Source organism: Myotis nattereri (genome assembly GCF_964212035.1).
Source record: "Myotis nattereri genome assembly, chromosome: 2".
NCBI classification, from domain to species: domain Eukaryota; kingdom Metazoa; phylum Chordata; class Mammalia; order Chiroptera; family Vespertilionidae; genus Myotis; species Myotis nattereri.
The window spans coordinates 213,308,377-213,332,503 of record NC_138076.1 but is presented as its reverse complement, the minus strand read 5'-3'; the positions used below and the strand labels follow the sequence as shown (position 1 = coordinate 213,332,503).

At 56.8% G+C, this 24,127-nt stretch overlaps 1 protein-coding gene across 1 annotated transcript; it reads right to left on the bottom strand.

Moving 5' to 3' along the window:
- Window positions 1-585: 585 nt before the first annotated feature.
- Window positions 586-23,778, bottom strand: SAMM50 (SAMM50 sorting and assembly machinery component). Its single transcript, XM_081083237.1, has 15 exons — window positions 23,580-23,778; window positions 18,785-18,895; window positions 17,595-17,696; window positions 15,039-15,126; window positions 11,727-11,833; window positions 11,135-11,265; window positions 10,840-10,927; window positions 10,541-10,669; window positions 9,968-10,039; window positions 8,975-9,061; window positions 8,745-8,815; window positions 7,254-7,321; window positions 3,365-3,511; window positions 2,568-2,709; window positions 586-734 (listed from the first exon to the last, which is right to left on the bottom strand). Exons 1-15 carry the CDS (start codon window positions 23,598-23,600, stop codon window positions 689-691), a joined length of 1,410 nt encoding a protein of 469 aa, XP_080939363.1. The 5' UTR covers window positions 23,601-23,778; the 3' UTR covers window positions 586-688.
- Between the last annotated feature and the right edge of the window lie 349 nt (window positions 23,779-24,127).

Below are 24,127 nucleotides of genomic sequence, written 5' to 3'. Positions count from 1 at the left end.
AGGCCTGAATGATCGGGCGGCCCGACAGTCACCAGGAGCCATCAAAGGGCAGAGGCAGAGCCTGAGGGAGACTGGAAGGCGCCACGTGCTGGCTTTGAAAACACAGACGGGCCGTCAGCCCAGGCAGGTGGGGCCTCTGGGAACTGGACGAGGCCAGGAAAGAGTCTCCCCAGAAGGAACCAGCCGGCCACTCTGGCTCCAGCCCGGGAGACCCATCCTGGACTTCCGGCCGCAGGCGGCACGGTGCCCGCTGTGTGCTCGAGACACCGGGTTAGCGGCGGTTTGCTGGAGCGGCCGCAGGAACCCGGGCACTAACCAGTCTGACTGACGCAGCTATTGCTCTCCAGGGGACACGGCCCTCTCGGCTTCAGTGTCCCCGTTACACACACTTCCTCCTTCCCGGCCACTCACATTCAGTGACTCAACAGGCGGAAGGAGCGCTGGCACATGGGGACCCATCACAGAAGCCTCGCGTCTGGGGAGAGGACTGGGGACTGACGGGCGTCTCCTGCCCCGGCCCCTGGTCCCAGGAGGAGCCCGCGGGCGATGCTGGTCCAGAAAAGCAAACCGTGGCCACAGGGCGTCTGAGTGTTTGTCTTGAACATTTATTGACAGGGATCCCCACGAGGGCTGCGGCCAGAGAATCACTCCAACGTGTTTCCGGGGAGGGGCTGGAGGACGCTCGCGGCTACAGGAACCTGATCCCAGCTCCAAACTGGACGCCATCACAGATCCTAGGAAAAGGGCAGGAAATCAGGGCTGTGGCGGCTCAGAGGCGCTCGCCCTTCGGCCGAGATGGCCCTTTCTCGCCTCTGCCTGGCACTCCCGGGCGCCGCTCCCCAGGCGGCCGCCTCACTCATCACCGTCTCCGGAGACCCGCTCAGCGGAGATCCGCTCAGCCGCACCGTGACAACGCTGCTAGATCTCAGAGACAAGGGGCCGCAATCACCCCCAGCGTTAAATCTAGCGAACGTTTCAGAACCGTTTCCATTTCTGTGAAGGCCCCAAATCCAATTAGAGATGCCAGCATGAACTCGGGGGAAATCTGTGATTTGCACACATCCATCCCCAGCCTGCTGCCGCTGAGTTTCAGAAGAGCCGATTACACTCTGACAACTTCACTCAAACGTCCCCAAGTTCCAATCTGGACGGCACCTGAGTGACGGCGCGGCCCTCGAGGCACCGCCCCCCCCCCCCCAGGGCGCTGAGCACAGCGGCACCTGCTGCAGCGCCTCGAGCACAGACAGCCGTGCAGCCCGGGCGCAGGAGCGGCTCACGTTCTGGTCCTTAAACCCACGCACACAGCAGCCTGCCTCCTTCCCGAAGAAACCCACTGGAATCCACCTCTAAGCACCTTCCCGATTCCACCTGGAGGGAGGGGAGCCCCGCTGCGGGGAGCCGGCCATTCTCTGTGAAGACACGTGAGGAAGGGTCCACTCCACGGCTCCCTCAGCCCGGGGGCTGCTTCCTGGGGCACAGTGACCTCCAGTGGCCTCAACAACAATGCAGCCTCCGTGGCCACAGCCCGGGGGGGGCTGCACCCCACTGTCTGAAGGACAGGACGCCCAGGGCAAGTCCCACGGCCAGGGAGTGCCAGGGCAGGGCTGGCGGCCCGTCCAGGAGTTGAGCCTCAGGCCAGTGGGCGACGATAAAGCTACAGCTAAACCCATGTGCACTTCGGTTTTCTTTGCAACAGAACATCCGTAAAGTGTTTCCCTGTGTAGTTTGGACTCACAGTGAACACAGTTCATACACACCAATTGCTCGACACGGGAACAGCCTGCGTGTTTTCTGAGGCAGGGATTGGTGCAGAGTTAGTTGGGACAAAAACTCCAGCAAGGTCAGCAAGGAGAGGTGACTTGTCTCTCCGCAGCTCCGAGCCCAGCAGAGCAGTCCCGCGTGGACGGAGCGGCTGCGCTCTCCCTCGCACTCGGCTCTCGGAGGAGCAGAGGTGGTGGCGGGGCCTCCAGCCTCCGGAACAGGGCGAGAGAAACGTGCTGCTTACGCCCTGGGTCTATGTGTTCTTACAGCAGCCGAGCTGCTGACACGTACACAACGACAGGGATTTCTTAAAGCTTCATCAGGCACCAAATAACAGAGAAGGAACGCGTTTCTGTAACTGTAAATGCCCCTATGCCATCGTCATCCATGTGGTGGTGAGCACCTTGCTCAGTAAGACGACTGCGGAGAAAGGGCAAGGTGGCGGGTTCCCCCAGGGGCCGGGAGCGAAGCGCTGCCCTCCAGCCCGAGTCCCCGGCCGGTGGTGACCAGCAAGCGGATCTGTAATGCCTCGCCCGCCCGTGGCCTCGCCTGCCGTGGCCTCGCCCGCCGTGGCCGACCCAAGGAGCTCCACTACGCGGCAGCAGCAAGTGCAAGCGTGTGAGGTGGGACACGTCACATATTTCCCTCCCAACAAGACAGGAAGAAAACAATGGAGAAAACACGTACACTCTCAATCTCCTGCTACCTCTTCAACTTCTCCTAAATCTTGAATCTCAAAGGCCAACGAGACAACTCGCACGCCCAAGACAGAGGTGGGGCAGTGGCCGAGAACACGCGGCACCTACCTGTCCCCCGCCTGCACGCCCATGGGCACGCAGTAGTTGAGCTCCAGCCGGGCGATGTTGCCCAGCCGCAGCACGATGCCCGCGCCGTAGGACCAGCGGATGCACTCGGCCAGCTTGCGAAGGTGAGCGTTGGGGCCCTCCCCTGAAAGGAGAAGGAAGGGTGTCCACGGTGCGGCCCTGCCTTTCACACCATCCCGGGCCAGCCTCGCTCGCTCGCTCACTGGCTCTGTGCCCTCTGGCCATGTTCAAAGCCAGGCCTGGATAGTCAGGAGACGCAGATAGGACCCGGATGGAGAGGGCATGGGACCACACTTCTCCCTGTCCCAGAGCCAAGCTTCTCCATCCTCTGGGCCTGGCACATTCTGTCCCTTTGCCAGAATGGCACGCCCCCTCCAGACACCAGGCTGAGGGCCTGTGCTGCGTGCAGCGCTGGACACCTCTGATGTCCCCCCGGCTGGATACGCCCCCCGGGGTCTCCCCTCGCCCTGAGCGCCATGAGAACGGGACCCAGTCATGGCCTCACTGACCGGCAGGGGGAAGGGGCGCCAGGCATGTCTGCTGGGCAAATGCATAGATGTGTCTTTGCAAGACAGCATTCGAGGGGGGTTTTCCATGTGCGACCCACTCACTCAACCAGAAACGTTACTCTGCACACAGTGTCAGGTGTTGTATGAGTTTCTTAAGGAAGGCACAGCCCTAAAATTTAAAGACTGTGTGATCTAGACAGACAGACACCTGGCTGGCACTGTGCTTGCAAACATCAGTCCACTCCACAGCAGTGTCTGAGCCCCGTTTACCGTAGTTGAGGTTGCAGAGGTTGCCTGCGTTGAGGAAGAAGTGTGTTCTGAAGAGCTCGCCGAAGCCGCCCTGGCCGGGCCGGAAAGGTAAGGGGGTGTACAGGTGCAGACCGCCGGCCCAGTACACCTCTCCACCCAGGTAGTCTCCTGCAAGGCGGGGTGCAGAGACAAGGCCACACAGTGTAAGAGGCCGGGGCCACACTTCCCGTGCGCAGCGGAGTGCTGCGTGCACGCGCACAGCCTCAGGCCTGGCTGCTCCCGACGCCGAGGCTGCCGGCCTCCATGTGGATAAGCTCTGTCCCGCTGACCTTGCACTCTGCCTGAGCAGGAAAAATGCCAACGCCGCTTAGAAAGCAGTGAAGTCAGACACACAGCATCCCTGTGAAGTGCCCGAAATAAAACAGGCTCACTGGGGCCGCAAGCACCTCCAGCATTAAACAAAGCGAGGCCTCCTGGGACTCACTGTTCCCTAAGCGCCCATCGCCACCACCTGACAGGCGGCATTTTGCAAAAACTCCACAATGGAGACAGATGAACGTGTCTCTGCACCCTCGGGACACGCTGCCCGCGCTGCGAATCCACAGGCACGGCCTCTGCCACTCACGGTGGAGGCAGCACCCAGCGCCACGCGAGAGAAGGGCTCCTTGGTGAGGGCTCATGACCCCGGGTGACTGTCCCTCGGGTTCTGACAACCGCTACCTGCTCCATTTCAACTACAAACAGCCATAGCGTGAAAGTGACAAGAAAACACAACCCTGAAATGTTTACATGTTGTTGCAAAAGACCTTTGTAGATGGTCTGAGGACCTTTGATACGAAACGACAAACCTGTCATAAGAAGGAGAGACGCTGTCTCCGAGACTAGCCCGGAATGAACTGCTGGACGACGTGGAGACTCGCCTCCTGCGCCCCTCCCTCGCTGAGGCTCTAAGGCAGTGCTTCGTTGTTACTCATGTTGTGGCCCCGCCCCATAGCAAAGAAACAGAATTTCCGGAGGATGAGGCCCAGAAATCAGGATTTTAAAAAGATCCCCAGGTGATTCCAATGTGCAGCCAAGGTTGCGAACACTGCTCTAGGGAACAGGCAGGACAAAGAGCTCGAGGCCCGTGCTGGCTCCCTGCTTCCCAGCCACGGCCTCTCCATCTAATCGTAACGTGAGAGGCGGGTGGGAAGCTGCTACCACAGGGGTGGGAAGGGGAAACTTCCACTTCTGTTCAGAGATAACCCTACACCCTGCCTTTCCCCCAGTGGGCGGTAAGCAACCACAAATAAGAAAGTAAAATGTGAGCCATTTCCAATCACAGAGGGGGCTTCCAGTGCCGCCTGCTTCCTTAGCTCATGTGCTGCAATGAGCCTTCCCGACACCCCCTGCTCCGTGACCAGGTGAGGCTGGTCTGCGTAGTCACCTGCGGCACCGCACACTCATCTGCTCCTCACCCACGGCATGTTGGCGTCTAATTTCTTGGTAGTGCACAGGAACCGGTGATGCGTTTCCTTGCACACACGTACATGTAGACAAGTACATACATCCTGAGCATACAGCCCAGTTTCCACACACGAGCACACCAGGAAAGGAGCACCGGGACGGAGCAGCAGGCGTGGGCAGCCCCTCGCGGGCCCTGCTCAGTCCCACCCGCCAGGCCGCTAAGTGAGCGCTGCCCCGGCCTCACTGCGCAGGTCGGGCAGCCTGACGCCCTCACACACCGGCGGCCACCATGCACGGCCTCTGGGCCAGGCTCCTCGTGGTGTCCTCACGGCTGAGAAACAGTCCCCGTGTGGCGATCCGCTCTTCACCGTCTGGTTCTATTGACGACACCTGGGTTTCCAGTTGCGGGGCGGGGGGGGGGGGGGGGGTGTTATTAAAAGTCCCTGCACATATAGACTTTAGGGCAGCGGTTCTCAACCTGTGGGTCATGACCCCTTTGGCGGTCGAACGACCCTTTCACAGGGGTCGCCTAAGACCATCCTGCATATCAGATATTTACATGATGATTCATAACAGTAGCAACATGACAGTGATGAAGTAGCAACGAAAATAATGCTATGGTTGGGTCACAGCATGAGGAACTGTATTTAAAGGGCCAGAAGGCTGAGAACCACTGCGTTAGGCGCTTGATACATACTGTCAAACTGCTCTCATGAAAAGTTAGGACAGCTTACGTTCTTGACCACAGAATTTACCAATGGGCTACCTGACAGCTAACTGAGTGGAATCTCAGGCAAGTGTACCACGCCTACACTCTCATGAAGCACTCACAGTGCTTACTTATAATGAAAAATAAAACAAAGCTACCCGTAAACTATGTTACTTTTCTAAGAAAATAAGATGCTGAGAAAGCACTCCAAAAATAAGTGAAAAGGGACCATCTGCATTTTGTACAGAAGTCTGTCCCGTGCTCACTGAGTCACTGCTTCACAATCACAGGAAAAAGAACCGTTTCCATGTCTAACGCTTGGCCCTGTTTAGAAGATGTTGGTATGGCCAGCAGATGAAGTGTGCGGCCATGACAATGACACTAACAACTGTGGAGGCACCAGGCACTGGGAGCACGGGGTCACTTCCTAAAGCGTGAGACTGTCTCACCGCCACGCTGTGCCCCCGAGTCTAACACAAATGCTCCTGAAGTGTAAGTTCTTATCTCTGTCCGCGCGGTGGGAGTGCAGCGCGGTGCGGCCCCTGCGAAGACAGTCGCCCGACTCTTCCCTGTGACTCAGCAATTGTGCTCCTGGGCACTGACCCAAACGAACTGAAACCTATGTCCAAACGGAAACCTGCACGTGGAAATTTCATCAGCTTTGCTCCTAATGCCCAAAACCGGGTGCCCTGACGCCAGCCAAGATGTCCTCCAATAGGGGAGTGGATAGCAAACTGGTGTCCTGGAACGTTATTTGTAAAATTATTTATGGAACCTTATTTGGCGATAGAAACATCTGAGCAATCAAGCTATAAACAGACTCAGAGGAACAGTAAATGCCACTGAGTCAGAGGCAGCCTTCAAAGGCTTCGCACCGTACGATTCCAACTACGCGACTTTCTGGAAAAGGCAAAAAGGTTGCCAGGGCTGGGCAGGTGGAGGGGTGGGCAGGGAGCGCGGTGGGCGTGTGGCGGTGAGGCTGCTATCGGGCCCTGTGCTCCTGTCGAAGGCACGGCGTGAGCCTGAGGTGCGCCACGGGACGGAGCGGGCACTAACGCGCCGGCACCGGCTCAGCAATGACAGCAGCAGCGAGACAGCAGCGCACGTTAGCAACAGAGGCGCACAGCAGGCCGCAGGGAACTCTGTACTTTCTGCTCAGTGTTTCTTTAAACCTGAAACTGCTCTCAACAATAACGGCCACTGATTTTAAAAACTACCGTATGTCACCTGGCCGGTGTAGCTCAGCGGTTGAGCGTCAACCTATGAACCAGGAGGTCACGGTTCGATTCCCCGTCAGGACACATGCTGGGTTTCAGGCTCGATTCCCCAGTAGGAGGCATGCAGGAGGCAGCCAATCAATGATTCTCTCTCATCACTGATGTTTCTCTCTCCACCTCCCTTCCTCTCTCTAAAATCAATAAAAACATTTTTTTAAAAATTATAGTACGTCAATAAGATAAAATAGAGTCATTTAAAATGATAAAGTATATATTCTTATAAATATCTTCATTATTGTTATTGGTGGGAGAAGCAGGGTTATCTCCCACCAATAACACTCACACACGTCATCACCGTCACACACGCCACTCACTGTGCTGTATTTTCGCTTGGATGTATTTCCTACAATTCCCTTAACAAGTACCTTCCCAGGCCTGCTGGGTGGTAGGCGCTGTGTTGGTGGTGACACCTACTATTGTGGTGGTTTAAACAAACACATCCTTTCAAAGCTGAGGGCGGGGCTTGGGGAAGACAGACCTTCACTCTGCGGCCCGACGCTGTGCATGCTGAAGCCGCGCACGCTCGTGGGTCCCCCGAGGTAAAACCTGGAAGGGAACGCAGCCATCAGAGGAAGCCGGCGGGAACGTCGCACAGGACCGTGCAGAAGGCGCACAGTAGGCTGGCACGGGCGCGGGGAGAATACTCCAGCCCCGGGCAGGCGCACAGCGACGGTGGATTTCATTCACATCTAATCCCATTCCTTTCATACTTCCACGTCTTCTTCCCCATGGCTGTGCGGGCATGTAACAGCCCCCTGCTGGCAGTTCCAGAACTTCTGCTATCCTCAACAAGGCTACAATGGGCGCCCTTGCACATGAATCTTCCAACACTTCTGAATGTGTTTCTGTGCATTAGATTCTGTGCCATGGGGAGGTGAAATGTTAGGTCCCAGCGTTTAGAAATGAAACGCTTTTATGCTTCCAAACAGCCAGCCAAAAGGCAGGTTAAGCTCATGCAAGGCCGAAGGAGCTTCTGGCCCTGGAGAACAGGCGGAGCCTTTCTGAGCAGCCAGGACAACGGCACCCCCTGCTGGCCGGAGCGCAGCCGCTAGCACCGGCTTCTGAAAGGCCGGCTCTGCCTCATCAGCCGGAAAACGTTCCTAGGCCGTGGAGACTATTTCCACATTTAGGAATCTCCTCTCAGAAAACAAAGTGAACAAAAGTTGGTTACAAAATCACATTCTTCACAGCGTCGTTCGTGTGCAAGTAGAGAAGCATTACAATGCTGCTTATGAGAAACTTCTCCTGGCTTGGGGAATGGTGTATACGCTATAATTTCTTTAAAACTGTTTTAGTGCTGGCCGGTTTGGTCAGTGGTTAGAGCGTTGGCCCACACACCGAAGGGCTGCAGTTTCGATCCCGGGTTGGGATGGGAACTGGAGGCAGCCACTGATACGTCTCTCTCACGCTGACATTTCTCTCTCTCATCCCCTCTCCCCCTCCCCACCTTCCACTCTCTAAAAAAAATCAATGGGAAAAAAATCCTCATGTGAGAATTTTAAAAAAACATACAAACTTTTATGAAAACAGGGAGATCACAAATCTATACACAACATATATGTCAATAACCAACAGATGAGTATATACATTAACATGTATAAACTCACGTCCACAAAAAAAAAACAGAAAAAAAGGAAGGCATCCCAAATGTAAACTCCACTGAGCAGGACTGTATCTTTACCTCCTTAAATGTCTATTTTTATATTTCAGCAACATGTATCAACTATTTCCTTTCCTACTCAAGGGAAAATACAAGTTCTTTAATATAACAAAGTTAACTCCCTCCCCCAAAAAGGCAAAATGTTAAATAGGAGGTATGCTAGGTATTTTGAAACTCACTGAAACATAAAAACTAAAGTAAAACCGGAAATACTTGCTCTCCTAAACGTCTCTGAAACGCCTTACAGAAACCAACCCAGAAGAGCGGCAGGAAAACACGTGCCGTGCCCAGGATCCCTCACCCGCTCACCTGTCGGCGATACTCGACGGTTTGTCTCCAATGGGGACCAGCATCCCGCCCCAGAGAGAGGCTGAGACGACCTAGTGAGACATAAGCAAACCACTGTTTCCCTGCAGCTCCCCTTGTCAGGAGAACAGTTACACTTGCCCGCGAACCTCAGCCCTGGGGCGGGGAAGAGCAAGCCTGTCGGGCGAGCACGAGGGATAAGAAGGCGCGACAACATCTGCCCAGATACTCACGGAGTCAAACACAAGTGGCTTATTCAACTGAAGCTCAAAGTCTTCTTTTATGAAGTTCACGTCCCCTCCGGTGTAGCCGGCCAGCTCCTGGGGGCCAAGCCACAGGTCAGAGGAGCAGACGTGCCACACAGGCCGCTACGCCACCCGCCGCAGCGCCATGTGCCGTGCGGCTCTGCATCGTTAGACCACTGTCTCCCAGAAGCCGTGCCACGCGGTGCAGGGCCTGACAGACAGTCACCAAACACCCTAAGCAGCTGGAGCTGCCGATCCCACGTCAGAGGAAAGCGCGGGCACGTGACCGTCTTATCACAGAGCCTGCAATGGGTGACACCGCTGCTTGGCCAAATCGGCGTTTGAAAAAACATCAGCCGGGCACTGGCCGATTTAGTCCAGTGGTTGGAGGGTCAGCCTGCACACCAACGGGTCTTGGGTTTGATTCCCGGTCAAGAGCACGTACCTCGGTTACAGGTTCGATCCCCAGCCCTGGCTGGGGCACGTGCAGGAGGCAATTAATCGATGTGTTCCTCTCACATCGATGTTTCTCTCTCTCCTCTCCTCCCTCCCCCACTTCCACTTTCTCTAAAAATCAATGGAAAAAATACCCGCAGGTGAGGATTAAAAGCAAACACCATCAGGGTCTTGCACATTTCCCACAGAAGCCGACTGCCAGCTGCTCCGACCCTGCAATCAGGGCAGAGCCGCAGCGCCGCAGCCTGGCCACGTGTGTCCCTGGCACCACAGCCTGGCCCCTGCCGGCCCTGCGTGAGGAGTTCTCTCATGGGAAAACACTCACACCGAAGCACGACTGTCCTCCTGGCCCATCAAGTGACACCAAGAGGCCAGAGTGACGCTCGCTCACCTGGGTGAAGGTGCACTGACATCCTAGCGGGCCGTCCTACCACGGCCTTTACAATGAAAGGAAAACGGTCAATACTGAGATGTGAGCCCATCCCCAGGGCCCGAGTGCGGGAGGCCCAGGAGCAGGAGCCCTACCTGGTTCACCTTCAGCAAAGCCCCCCTCCGGGGCAAGATGGAGGAGTTCCGGGAGTCGATGACCATGGCGTGCTGCAAGAAACGCGCCCGGCGTTCTCAGTTCCAACAGGACTGAAAAGCCATGGCCCTTATGACGCTCTAGCTGTGCGCTAGGCCTGGTGCCGACACGGCACAGCCCTTACATCACTCATCTCTATGAAGACCCGTGAGGAAGGTGGGACCGTCACCCCGTGTTGTACAGGAGGGAGCTGAGAGAGCGAAACAATCAATTCTCGCTCACGGGGCAGGAGACCCGCCCTGGTCCGTTCTCTCAAGGAGCTCACCACCCTGACTGAGGTCCGCTCAGCAGCTCTCAACTGGAACCCAGCAGCTCTTCCGCACCCCGCTCCCCGTTACACCAATGCTATCTCAAATATGACAACGGGAGCCCATGAATCCAGTGGCCAGGGCGCACCATCTTTCCACACAACCTGGGACACCTGTCAACCGCCCCATGTTGGCGAAGGCTACTTCCCAAGGTGCCACGCGGCTGCAGCAGCGGGTGCAAACAGTCTCGCACAGGGAGGCCCTTACCGAGAGAGAGGACTTCAGGGAGTGGCCGCTCTCCTGTCGGACGGCGAAAGACGCGGTCCTGGCGAGGCAGCCCAGCTCGCGCCACACGCCCTCCCACTTGACGGTGTGGCTGGTCTTCCAGATGGGGAACTGCAAGCACACGGGCGGTCACCTCCACTGGACGGCGGCCGGGCCAGGCCGGGCCTCAGAACGAGGCCTCCTTAGATTCCTCATTAAACACGTAAGATCCCAGGGAATCGGGGAAACAGGCGTTTGCTCCCACGCGGGTGCAGGGAGGGAATGCCGGGGGCGCCACTCACACTGTACTCGGCTGACACGCCTCTGTCCGTCTCCCGCAGGGAGCTCCACGGGAACTGCCCCGTCACTTTATACAAGTTCACGGAGAAGCTAGGAGACAACGGACGGAGCTTAGCCGCGGACACAGTGACTACAGCGCACACACACTTAAAGCCACAGACTCAGAAGCACACTCTGGGCGCAGCGCTGTGGCTCTGCAGGAGGGGCGCTCACTCGGCACGCTCTCCCCGCCACCAGCCAGCTCCTGAACTTTAACCCTTAACCAGGCCACCGCACCAGGGCCCGCTGGGACCCTACTTTCTCTCGAAGTGTCCGGGCTGCGGCCTGAAGAAGGACAGGCCGTAGGAAGTCTCCTTTGTGCCGTAGGAGAACTGGAAGGTCACCTTCTCTGCCCGGCCCAGCAGGTTGGGGAGCTTGAGGCCAAGTACCTGGGAGGGAAAGAGACCTTGGTGACACTGAAGGAATGATAACTTCTTAAGAAGGACCTGGCTAGCTGAGGGGCCCTCCCACACGGACAGAAGCACGGACTGCAGATCTGGAGCCGGGCAGCCATCATCTGTGGTGGCTTTTACCTGTCACCCTGTCCTCGCCCGGGGCCCAGGGCCACCACACCCGCTGACTGCACTGTGAGGCCCAGGGAAACCAACGCTGGGGTCTGGAGAGCAGGGGAATTTGAACAAGAACTGAATATGAACGTTCCCCAAACCATGCGTAGTTCACCACTGACGTCAGTATTGCCTCCACCATCTGAAACACGGTCAATCAGCGAGACGAAGGAGAAAGCACGGGTCGCCCCACAAATGGAGGTCAAGGTGAAGGGTGTGGAAGCGAGCCCGGGTTCAGAGCAGGCGCACTGGCCAGCGCCAGCGGAAGGGAGGGAGCCCCGTACCATGCTGCCTTCGTTGTTCCCGACCATGGTGTTGTAGCTGCCCGTCAGCCGCCTCAGCTCCGTCACTTCAAAGGTCACGTCTAAGCCGTTGGGAAGGGCGTCGTCACCTGGGTGCGGAAATAGCACTCAGCACTGAGACCGCAGACACGGCTTCACTCCGGGTCCCCCTGCCCAGCGGCACCCGCGGCGTCTGTTCCGCAGCCTCCCCTGGGAAGCGCACCCTCTGCTGCGGGGCTCAGGGCGCTGCGCAGACCACCACACCGCCACCAGGACGCCCGCCGCGCCCACCGCCTCCAGCGGGAGGTCCCGGGAAGCAGGCGTGTGCGCGGCCGGAACCACGGCAGCACCTAGGTGAGCACGTTATCTGCCTCTGTTCTCACATCAGGAAGGGCCTGAAGAGATTTGGGCCTCAATCAACTGACATTAAAACGTGGACTCCGTGTGCCAAGAGGGACTGTAGGAACCCTGGAAGAGAAGCATGAGCCGCACACAGATGCTCAGGTGGGGGCGGGGCCTTCCTCAGGCGGGGGCGGGGCCTGGGGTGATGAGTGTCTGAATTCAGTGCAGCCGCCTCATCACCCACCAAGGGCCCTGGGTGCAGGGGACCAGGCCACGCTCTGTGGGGCCGTGGCCTCTCATGGGAAGGAAGGGGCTGGCCCTGACCCTGGCTGGACAGGAGGGTACCTGCAGCTGTCTCTCCCCAATGCCCACCCACTGGCTCCCACCAGCTCCCACTCTGAGTCCGTCCTCAGGGTGGAGGTCGGAGCCATTTATTTTTCTCTAATGAGTAGATTTTATTGTTTACAGTGGTGTTAGGCTCACTGAAAAACTGATACAAAGTGCAGTTTGCACACACCCCTCCCTGCCTCCTCACACCGTTATTAACACGCTGCGTCAGTGAGGTGCCTTATTACAGCTGAGCGGCAGTGGGCACTGCTGGGAGCTCAAGTGTGGTCTCCTTAGGGCTCACGCTTGCTGCTCTCGGTTCTCGGCAGCACCCACCACACCCACCATTACAGAATCATCCAGAGTGACTCCTGGTTCAGTTCCCAGGGAGTTCCGGTGCGCGGCCAGGGTGGCTGCTGGCGGAGGCGGGCCAGCTGACCACGCGCATATCACACTGACAGCAGGCGGGGGCGCGGTGCTAACGCTAAACGCCACCAAGACTCGCCACCGGAGCAGCACACCAGCGTGGTGGCCAGGGCCACCCCCGTCACTCACGTGTTGACCTGGGCACGTGACTGAACCTCTCCTTTTCCTAAAAGAGTAACAGTGACACTTGCCCAGCTGTGAGGATTCACTGGATCGAAACGCCTGCGCAGAGCTGGGCACGGGCATGACTGTCACTCTGAGGATGCAGGCAGCCGGCCTCGCCCGCATTTCTCTCCTCTTGTCCAGCCAGTGGTCTCCAAGCTCACTGCATCACAGTCACCCGGGGCATAATGCCAGCTGCTGGCTGCGCCCTAAGTTCCTATTTCGATCGAATGTGCGTTTCGCCACGCCCCCGGGAGAGCAGCGCTGCTGGCTGGGACTTCACCTTGAGAGCCACTGTCCCAGCTGTAAGCGGACCCTCAACTCCTACTGCGCACGTGGCCACTCAGACTTCACTGCCAGCCCCCGGCAGCCCCCCTGCACCAGGTGTGGCCACGTGAGTGAGTCCTGCCGAGGGATGAGAGGGGAGCGCTATGCACAACACGGGGCAGGTGCCTAAGGGAGGGGTACCCTTTCACCCCTGCCGGCCTTCCCGACGCTGGAATGAGAGGTGAACTCGGGAATGGTGCTCAGCTATCACAGCGACCGGGGCACACAACCCGGGCCACACAAACAGCTTCTGTGATCTTGGGGATGATGAGGTGACAAGACACCCCGGGAAAACCACACCAGCCCCAGGGGACCTCAAGGAGCAGAGCTGTGACACCAGCCCCAGACGCCTGCCATAGCAAACAGGCAGTGAGCAAAACCTGAGGCTGAGCTCTGACCATAGTGCCTCCTCTTCTCCAAGCACATTTCCGTGGAGTCTGCAGGAGCCCGTCGGACAGCTGCGGGCCGGGCTCCCTCCTCCGGACCCTCCTCACACCCTGGTCCCGTGCGGGGCGGGCTCCCTCCACGGGGACCCCCCTCACACCCTGGTCCCGTCCAGGCCGGGCTCCCTCCTCCGGACCCTCCTCACACCCTGGTCCCGTCCAGGCCGGGCTCCCTCCTCCGGACCCTCCTCACCCTGGTCCCGTGCGGGGCGGGCTCCCTCCTCCGGACCCTCCTCACCCTGGTCCCGTGCGGGGCGGGCTCCCTCCTCCGGACCCTCCTCACCCTGGTGCCGTCCAGGGCGGGCTCCCTCCTCCGGACCCTCCTCACACCCTGGTGCCGTCCAGGGCGGGCTCCCTCCTCCGGACCCTCCTCACCCTGGTGCCGTCCAGGCCGGGCTCCCTCCACGGGGACCCTCCTCACACCCTGGTCCCGTCCAGGCCGGGCTCCCTCCTCCGGACCCTCCTCAGGCCCTGGTGCCGTCCAGGGCGGGCTCCCTCCTCCGGACCCTCCTCACCCTGGTGCCGTCCAGGCCGGGCTCCCTCCTCCGGACCCTCCTCACACCCTGGTCCCGTCCAGGCCGGGCTCCCTCCTCCGGACCCTCCTCACCCTGGTCCCGTGCGGGGCGGGCTCCCTCCTCCGGACCCTCCTCACCCTGGTGCCGTCCAGGGCGGGCTCCCTCCTCCGGACCCTCCTCACACCCTGGTGCCGTCCAGGGCGGGCTCCCTCCTCCGGACCCTCCTCACCCTGGTGCCGTCCAGGCCGGGCTCCCTCCACGGGGACCCTCCTCACACCCTGGTCCCGTCCAGGCCGGGCTCCCTCCTCCGGACCCTCCTCAGGCCCTGGTGCCGTCCAGGGCGGGCTCCCTCCTCCGGACCCTCCTCACCCTGGTGCCGTCCAGGCCGGGCTCCCTCCACGGGGACCCTCCTCACACCCTGGTGCCGTCCAGGCCGGGCTCCCTCCTCCGGACCCTCCTCACCCTGGTGCCGTCCAGGCCGGGCTCCCTCCACGGGGACCCTCCTCACACCCTGGTCCCGTCCAGGCCGGGCTCCCTCCTCCGGACCCTCCTCACACCCTGGTCCCGTCCAGGCCGGGCTCCCTCCTCCGGACCCTCCTCAGGCCCTGGTGCCGTCCAGGGCGGGCTCAGAGGACATCTTCACAGCCCGCCCGCCCACCCTGAGCCTGACACTCAGTGGTGACTCCTGAGGCTGCCAGCTGCCCAGCCCGATGCTTGGTAAGCCCTGTGATCCTGGAGGACGGGTGGGAGGGGCCGCCACCCACAGCGCGTACCTTGACACGTATCGATCAAGACGTCCACTTGTCTGAATATTCCCAGGCGGAGCAGTTTCTCACGGGCTTCGTGAGACTTGCGCATCACCTGCGAGAGAAACAAAGATGCGTTTCTCTAAGCTACCGGCATGGACGGCAGCCCCATGTCCAGGCTGGGGGCTACCATGTGGGGCTTGCTGGCCACTGAGAAGACAGCGCCCCTGTGACAGACACAAAAGAAGGGATGGAACACGAAGGGGCAACAAGAAGTCCTTTTCAGAGAGCAGAAAGCAGAGCAGATAACAAACCCCTTTTGTGGAAACAAAAGCCCAGGTTAAAAGGCCACAGCGCTGCAGGTTCTCCTGGCAGAAGCGCCTCGGCATGAGTCACTGCCTGGAGGAGGGCCCCTCCGTGTGCGCACACGCTCTCATTCGCGCTCTGCTCTTCCTCCTCTTCAGTGCCAAGAGCATCCTCTGGGGCAGGAGCCCTCCTGGGGGCGGGGAGCTAAGCTGAAGGCCGGGAAGGGACGAGGAGCAGTGGGAAGGACCCTGTGGACAGCAGTGTGGTGTCGTCCTGCAGAAAAGGGGTTACTTGAGGCTGTCAGCAGGGGTGACAGGACGGCGTTTCCTTAGGGCAGGAGCTGGCCGGGCGGGTGAACACAGGAGGAGGAGGAGGGACCCCACCGCAGGCCGGCAGCTGTGACAGTGGCTGGCCGAGCCGGTCCCCGTGTCAGAGGGAGGACAGACCCACATTTCACAGGCAAGAGCCGAGGAGGGCCACTGTCTGGATGGAGCAGCTAAGCAGAGAGGGGAGGCTACGGAAACGGTCAGCTCTGGGCTCTGGCTTCTCAGGGCCATTGGAGAAGTCGGGGGGGATGGGCAGGGCTGGTGGGAAGAGGCCAGGAGTCCAGTGTTCAGCCACTAGGTTGGCAAAGTTTGTGGCAACTCCGTGAGGAAATGCTGGTGGGCAGCTGCCCGTTCAGGGCTAACGCTCAGTAGGGAAATGGCTAGAAATGAGGTTGGGGAGCATGAGGCTGTGGATGAGATCCCCAGGAGGTGACAGCACCCGAAGACTGACCCTCGTGGGAAACCAACCCTTGAGGTGGTCACAGGGAACGAGGCTGCACCGGCCTGAAATGAATGACGAGGTGGGAGCAGCCAGGAGAGCACTGACTCATGGAAACCGAGAGGAAGGAAATGTCGAGAAAGGATATAAACACATTCCAAAGACAACAAAGCAAGCAAAACACATGCGAAGTGAGAGTCATCATTTTCAACATACAAGCAGCTTATTAACACAGGCCCACAGTCCAATGGAAAACAAGGACGCCAACAGGTAATTCACAAGGGAGAAATGTGAATGGCCAACAGGCATGGAAATGTGCTTAATCTCATTCATAATTAAAAAGTGCAAATTGAAACAACGAGATGGTATTTCTCTCCTTACAGGTTGGCACGGATTCTTAAAGTGCAAGGACGCCCAGTGCTGCGCAACAGGCCCTCCAACACTGCTGGGCGGTGCGGACCGCACTGCTCTTTGGGGGGCGAGATGGCACAATGTTAAAGCTGGAGCACAGCCTCGGACCAGAGGACCACTTGCAGGCCAGCGTCCTGCAGATACGCCACCAAGTACACACAGATGCTGGCTGCAGCCCTGCTCGCCTGAGCCCTCTGTCTGATGCTCATCCACAGGAAACGTCACAATTACTGATGGGGTACCGGGCAGCTGGTTCGTGCTGATGTGGAAAGATGCCCATGGTCACTGATAATGCCGAGCGTGAAAGGGGCAGGAGAAACGTGGAGCTTGGGGCTGCTGTGCACAGGCTCGGCGTGCTCTGCCCGGCAGGCGCCAGTCCTGAAGGACGCACCAAGCCCTCCGCCTGGCTTTCTCTGAAGGCCGGCGGGCCTCGGCGAGGCAGTGAGGGAACAGCCCACACTCACTTCAATGCCCTCTACGCCATGAGACTGTTTTATACTGTTTTTTTGAATTATAGTTATATATTACTTTAATCTTTTTAAAAAAAATACTAATTTTTAAAAGTGGGAATGGCCAAACACTGCTGCAGGTCAAGTAGAATGAGGGCTGAAAGCAGCCACGGGCCCTGCCACGAGGAAGCTGGGTGACCCTGCCCGGCGCATAAATGTGGTTCCGAGGTCAGAAGGACAGAAGAGACCCCAGGGGACAGAAGTAGATGATGCAACCCAGGGAGACTGCGGGAAAGGGAGCGAGGGCCAAAGGGACCGCAGGGGGGGTAACCCCAAGGGCCCCCACCGGAGAGTGGGGGGCGCTTAGCAGGGTGCGGGGAGGGGCAGCACTGGCACCACAGCCCCTTCCAGTGCTGGGGCCTGTGAGAACACGGGGGCGGCCTTGGGAGAGACAGACACCCTGCTCAGGGACAAGGGGGAACGCGAACATGTCGGTTTGAGGGAGGCGCCGGGGAAGGGAGGGGGTTCAGCCTGGGGCGCCCACGCTCCCTTCAGGGCCAGAGGCTGGGGCGGGGCACGCAGCGGTGTGAGGCCACAGGGAGCCCAGGGTCTTCAGAAGGGAACAGAAGACGCAAGCAGAGAGAATACTTGCCTCAATGAGGTTTTTCGCCTTGAACACGTCTCCGATTTCATACATGATGATGTCATCCTTGGTCCTCCCGAGCCCGTCGAAGTGAACGTGCTGCACCACCACCTGCGTGACGAGAGGACAGACTGCTGAGGGGACACGGCACGAGCTCAGGCTTCCAGCCAAGGACACACGTCTGAAATTAATTCCAGAGAGTTTTTTTCCAACTTTAATGACCCCCGTTTCTTAATTCCAGACTTTATCGTATTTATTTTTCACACCTTTTCAAGTAACTGGTGACTTGAGCGTACCCTTTGCCACGTCTGCACTTCCTGTGAACAAGGTCGCCTGCACCCAGATGGCCAGGGACCACGCGGGTCCTCACCCAGCAGGCCCAGAGGCCCGTGTGTCCTTCCCAGCGGGCCCCCAGCACTGGCCCCGGTGGCACTATGACCCAGTTTCACGCTGTGTGCCTTTTGCTAGAGATTTCCTGTGATCTCTCTGACGAGTGCTGACTCAGAGGGCCTCTCACTGTCTCCTGGACAGGAAGCCCTTCAAGAGTAGGAGCTGCTTCTCGCTCACCTGTGTCCATAAAAGCACTGTACACAGTAAGCACACAGATGTTTAACTGGTTCAAGGACAAGGAGTTATTTTAAACACAGGATATAGCAGTGAGCAAAACATCAATTCCTGCCTCAGTGGAGCTTATATTTTAGGGGAGAAAAAGGCAATGTGTATAGTATAGTAAATGGTGATAAGTAACAGAAAGATAATAGGACATACTGGGGAAATTTATAACTTATAGGTGACTGGAATACCACACAGAGAAGATCTTAATTTAAGAATTAATGAAAATGTGCTTTCATTTCTTCAGCTGCATTTAATTTCAAAAGCAACAGAGTTCAGGAAAAGTTGCATTCAAGAACCAAGGTCTTTTTTCTGGGAGCAGGGAATAGAGTATAAACGGAAGCAGAATTTGAGTTAGTCTTTGAAACAATTTTTTTTAATGACATAAATACAAAAATAAAAGTTCGTCTAAACTTTCCACATAAATGATCAGGAAGAGCCGTTTTTCTAAACCAGAAGCTGTTTCTCTCAGTCACCGGTCTCTCTGAGACGCAGTCGGCTGCAAACTCTTTGATGGAGTCACGGAGACAGGTCCGTCCTTTCCCTTCCTCCCAGCATCACCTCGAGCCCTCGAACAGAATACTCACATCTTTGTTTTCAAGAACTTCCTGTTTAGCTTCAGGTTCAACTTCAACAAATTCAGCTTCTTCTCCTAACCCTCCAAAATCAGGCCCGCTGGCTGGAAGGGGCTCCAAACTCTGAAAGGGAGGAAGGAACCACAAAGAAATGAACTTGTAACTTTTAAACAACCAAAATCTCAGTTTTGTCTTTAGATCAGCGGTTCTCAACCTGTGGGTCACGACCCCTTTGGCGGTCGAACGACCCTTTCACAGGGGTCACCTAAAACCATCCTGCATATCAGATATTTACATTACGATTCACAACAGTAGCAATATTACAGTTATGAAGTAGCAACGAAAATAATTTTATGGTTGGGTCACTACATGAGGAACTGTATTTAAAGGGCCAGAAGGTTGAGAACCACAGCTTTAGATGATGCTCCAGAAAACGCAGGGCTGTGGGCCCGCCGGTCAGTGGAGGCGGGAGCAGGGTGGGGGGCCAGGCATAAGCTGCTGCCGCTGTAAAGTCCCATATTGGACTCGAGAGCCTCAGTATACAGCGTATTTTCAATAAATAAAGCAAACATGAATTTTCAATTAACCAAAAGGGTCAGGCGTGAACCAATAACTGGGGCATGAACCGAGGATTACAGCTACGTTAGTTCTGCACATCTGAGGCCCTTTGGAAGACAAAAATGATTTCAAAATAAGATGCCACAAAGACATATATCAGGGAAAAAGAAAAATTTCTTTCCTGTTGTTAGAGAAATCATCCTAATTTTTTAAATCAAAATTGGCTATTCAATGACAACTAATTACACTGACAACCCAAATTACTAAAACATATTTTTCTGGACCTGGTAGATCTGTTTGGGTTCAGCAGGTCTCCCTCGCACACTGAGAAGACCGCGCATGCTCACGCAATGGGCAGAGAGATCACCTTCTTCAGCGTGAACTGACGTTATCTTGAAGGCATCCAAGTGCCCTCTGAATAAGGACTCCAGGCGGTGCTGGTTCCCCTCCAGGCGACATAACAGTGTGCATAACAGCATGCAGGTTGCAGTGTAAGCCTGCCTAACCACAGGGATGCCCAGACACGCCCGGATAGGCTCAGCAGGTCTAGCGTGGCGCCAGGTAACTGTACAAACAGGCAAGTGTGGGGAAAACCCTGCTACCCGCTTATCTGGCTGCTTCCCGACTCCACTAACTCTCTACAAATAAGCACGTCAGTCACCGAAGGCCCGACACCTGCAGCGAGCAGCGCCGTGGGGGCCCTGGGCCGCCTTTTCCCTGGACACTCCAGCCTCTCGTCAGTGCGTCCTCTGTCACGTCACTGGCTCTCTGGGAAGGTGATGGCCTGACATAGCAAGTCCTCTGTCCCAGCCCAGCCCAAGCCTGTACGGTCCTCAAAAGTGCCTACGGGGTAGAACCCAGCCAGACCCCTTCGCAGGGCACACTCCACCGGAAGGCCCAGTCTGCGCCCTGCCCCTCACACTCACGTTCCTGCACACCTTGCTCTCTCTGCCACAAGTTAAGTGCCCCCTAGTAGCTTAAAAGCCACGTCAATGGCCCTAACCAGTTTGGCTCAGTGGATAGAGCGTCAGCCTACGGACTCAAGGGTCCCAGGTTTGATTCTGGTCACGGGCATGTACCTTGGTTGCGGGCACATCCCCAGTGGGCAGTGTGCAGGGGGCAGCTGATCGATGTTTCTCTCTCATCAATGTTTCTAACTCTCTATCCCTCTCTCTTCCTCTCAGTAAAAAATCAATAAAATATATTAAAAAAAAAAAAGCCACTTCAATGGCATCTCCTCTGTGAGCCGTCCGGCTTCCTCGGGTAGAACCCGCCCCCTTCACAGGGACACTGGATAGCAGAACTTTATGGTCTTCGCAAGGACACCCTCTTTTTCTTATTTTTATCCGCCTGGCCCATCGGAAGAACTGAAGTGTCTGTGAAGTGGGAGAGTGAATGACTTCTTTTCTCTTGTTCATTTAACAAACATTTACTGAGTGCCATATGCTGAGCACCGGGCCAACAGCAGGGAACGCCGCAGTGAGCCGCACAGACCAGGTCCCTGCCGGTAGTGCGGGACGTGGAACACTACGTAGGTAAAGGGGAAGAGGATGCTAGCAAAGAGGATGTCACTTATTTCCTATCACTATCCTCTGCTTTTGTTGTGTAACATTTTTAAAACAGAATCATTACTTTGTTTCTCAAGCGTATTAATAAATTAGTAACTTTTCCTGTGCCGCTTCGTTATCTTTCAGTTTACACAGTGCAAGTCATGTATGCAGTGAGCACTGTGGTTATGAATATGCGCACAACTCAGCCCACTTAATCTGACAGCCAAGCAAAATATGCTCTTTCCAGGCACAGCGTTTATATTCCATTATGTCTTTAAAAATCCTACTGTGTTTCCTGAAATCTCAAAGCATGAAACGAGCTTCACTAAAGGCCGGCCAGACCCGTTTGTATTCTTTAATCTGAAACGCAGGCTTTCAGAGATGATGTCTTTATGATTTTAGTTACGTCAAAGATTGACGTCCTAAATTAACGCTTACCAAGAAATTTACTCATTCACCAAATATTAAGAACCTACTATGTGGCAAGCACTTATGAGATCCTCACCCTCAGAACTTATATTCCAGGGTCTGAAAGAGTCGGCATGGTGCTAGGTATCTGGTGAAACGGGTTAAAATAAATGTCTGGATCTAGTTTCTAATCGTTAAGCAGATCAGCCTGCCAGCCAGTCAAATTTTATCGTGCCAGACACTGCAGTGCTAACTGAAGGGATCGGGCATAAAATGTTTCGTTATGAAAAACATCTTTAAAGTGATACAGACTAGAATCTAATAGAAAATATTTTTTAAATGCCCAGCTGGGCCCTAGCTGGTTTGGCTCAGTGGAGAGAGCATCTACCTGCGGACTGAAAGGTCCGGGTTTGATTCCTGTCAAGGGCACATGCCAGGGTTGCAGGCTCAATCCCCAGTAGGGGGCGTGCAGGAGGCAGCCAGTCAATGATTATCTCTCATCATTGACGTTTCTATCTCTCTCTCCCTCACCCTTCCTCTCTGAAAACAATAAAAATATATTAAAAAAATAATAATAATAAATAAAAATAAAATGCCCAGCTGGTGTGGCTCAGTGGTTGAGCATCAACGTATGAACCAGGAGGTCGCAGTTCCATTCCCTATCAGGGCACCTGCCGAATTGTGGGTTCGATCCCCAGTAGAGGGCATGCAGGAGGCAGCCAATCTGTGACTCTCCCTCATCATTGATGTCTCTATCTCTCTCCCTTTCCTCTGAAATCAATAAAAATATATAAAACATTTTTATAATAACAGATATTAATGATAAAGTGTTTCACATAACCTTTGTTTCACACATGCTTGAGGATACTAGACAGAAAACATACTTTCCTACTGTGAGTCTTGACCAACAAGTTCACATAACACTGGCTAGTGAAACAGAAAGGCCAAATTAAATTTATACCCTTTTTTTTAATCAATACATTAATCGAAGCAGCAGCAATTCTAACACCAAAAGAGCTCAATAAAAACAGACTTTCATTCTGTCCCCCTAGCACCTACAGCAGCACCAGGCACACAGCAGCCCGTTGGCCAATTTCACTTGAATGAATGAATGAATGAATGAGTGAATGAATGCTTACTTTGTTTACGATGCTACAAGGGATGCAAGCCATGTAAGATGCAGTTCCTACTGCAACATCCAGAGCCTTACACTCCAAAAGGATAAAACAAAAAAACGCAAACACAGCTAAACTGGGCACGGAGGGGAAAGGTCAAGGACCTGAGCAGCGGGAGCTACGGAGAAGGTCTATGTAGGAAGTGACCTGAGCTGAGTTCCCAAAGACAGGAACGCCTGACAGCTGGTGACAGCCGCGCGGTGGGCGATGGAGGAGGAGGAAGCTGCGTGCAATGGTGTCCGAGTGAGGGAGTCGGAAGAGCAGTGTTTCTTTCACTTGAACGAAAGGTCTGCGGGGTCCTAGTCCGGAGGCCAGGACCCCTGCGCTCCCTTCTTTTGGGGAAGACAACGGGGAAGCTGAGAACTTCCGATCTGTCAGTGACGCCACTCCCGTCGTCGTAGGAAAGTTGCAAGAAGGGCTGGGACTCAGAGATCTGAGTTTGGGGACGTCCCGAGGCTCTAACGGTGTGACCTTGGACAAAACTTGTATTCCCGGCCCTCGGTTAAAGGGGCAAGGGCAGCAGCTGGGCAAGCGGTCCGTTCGCCCGAGCAAGAACTCAACATGCACGTGCCGCTGATTCTCGCCACAGCCCGGGAACGTGCACCATGGCTGCCTCCTCTTTACAAGGCGGGGCTGGCGCACTGAGAGGTAAAAGGGGGGCTTCCGGCGGGGTCTGGGCCGGGAAAAGAGGACACCGGCTGCTCCCGGAGGCTACAGATCGGGAGGCCGGAGAGTGACCGGGGAGGAGACGCTGGCAGCGGCCGACGGTAGGGAAGCCGTGGAGAGAAGAGCGTATCGCTCGGGTCCGGGACGGCGCGGGAACCCGGCTGCTCCTTCCGGCCCCGCGGCCCCGCTCAGTGACCTTGGGCAAGTCTCGCCCCTCCACTGCGCCTCGGCCTCCTGTCCGAGGTCTGCGGGACCCACGGGCGGCATCGCGGCGGCCTCGGGCACAGGGCCGCGGGGCGCTACAAGCGGGGAGCCCGGCCGTTCCACGGCGGCCTTGGGGAGCGCTGCCCTCGGAGCCCCCTCGCCAGGGGACCGACCCCCGGGCGCCGCCGCGAGCGCGCGTCCCCGCGGCGCCCACCCAGAGGTCACGCAGCCCGCTGGGCCTCTTACCCGGGCGTGCACCGTCCCCATGGCTCCCTCTCCGACCGCTGCCTCACAGAGCTGCCAGGGTCCAGCCCAGGCTCTCGGGTGACGGCAGAGGGCGCGTCCGCGGCGGCGGAGCTACTGGGCCGCGCACCACCCACAAGCCCTGGGACGCAGCGCGCTGGGGGCGGCCATGTTGCCCCGCCTTAGCCCCGCCCCTTGGCTCGCGACGCTCTTGCTCATTGGTCCCTTAAGGGCCTGTAACCCGGATGTGCACGTGGACGCCGGGAAGCCCCGAGGCCCGGAGAATGCGCAAGCGCAGAGCGTCCGCGGCCGCCCGCGGGGCTGCAGGTGCTTGGGGCTTAGGTGGTCTGCGTGCGGCTCCGCTCATGGCAGGTGCCCCGAGTTGCCTCTCAGAGCGACCTCACCCACGTCTTCCTCGGCCTCCTGCACCCCGGCCCAGGGGGTGATGGCCCCCCGCGCACGCGAAGCGCCCCGGCTCCCCACGCGGGGCCTATCGCGGCGGCTGGATTGTCGCCCGGCGCCCGCCTGCTGGCCGCACGGACCTTTGCAAG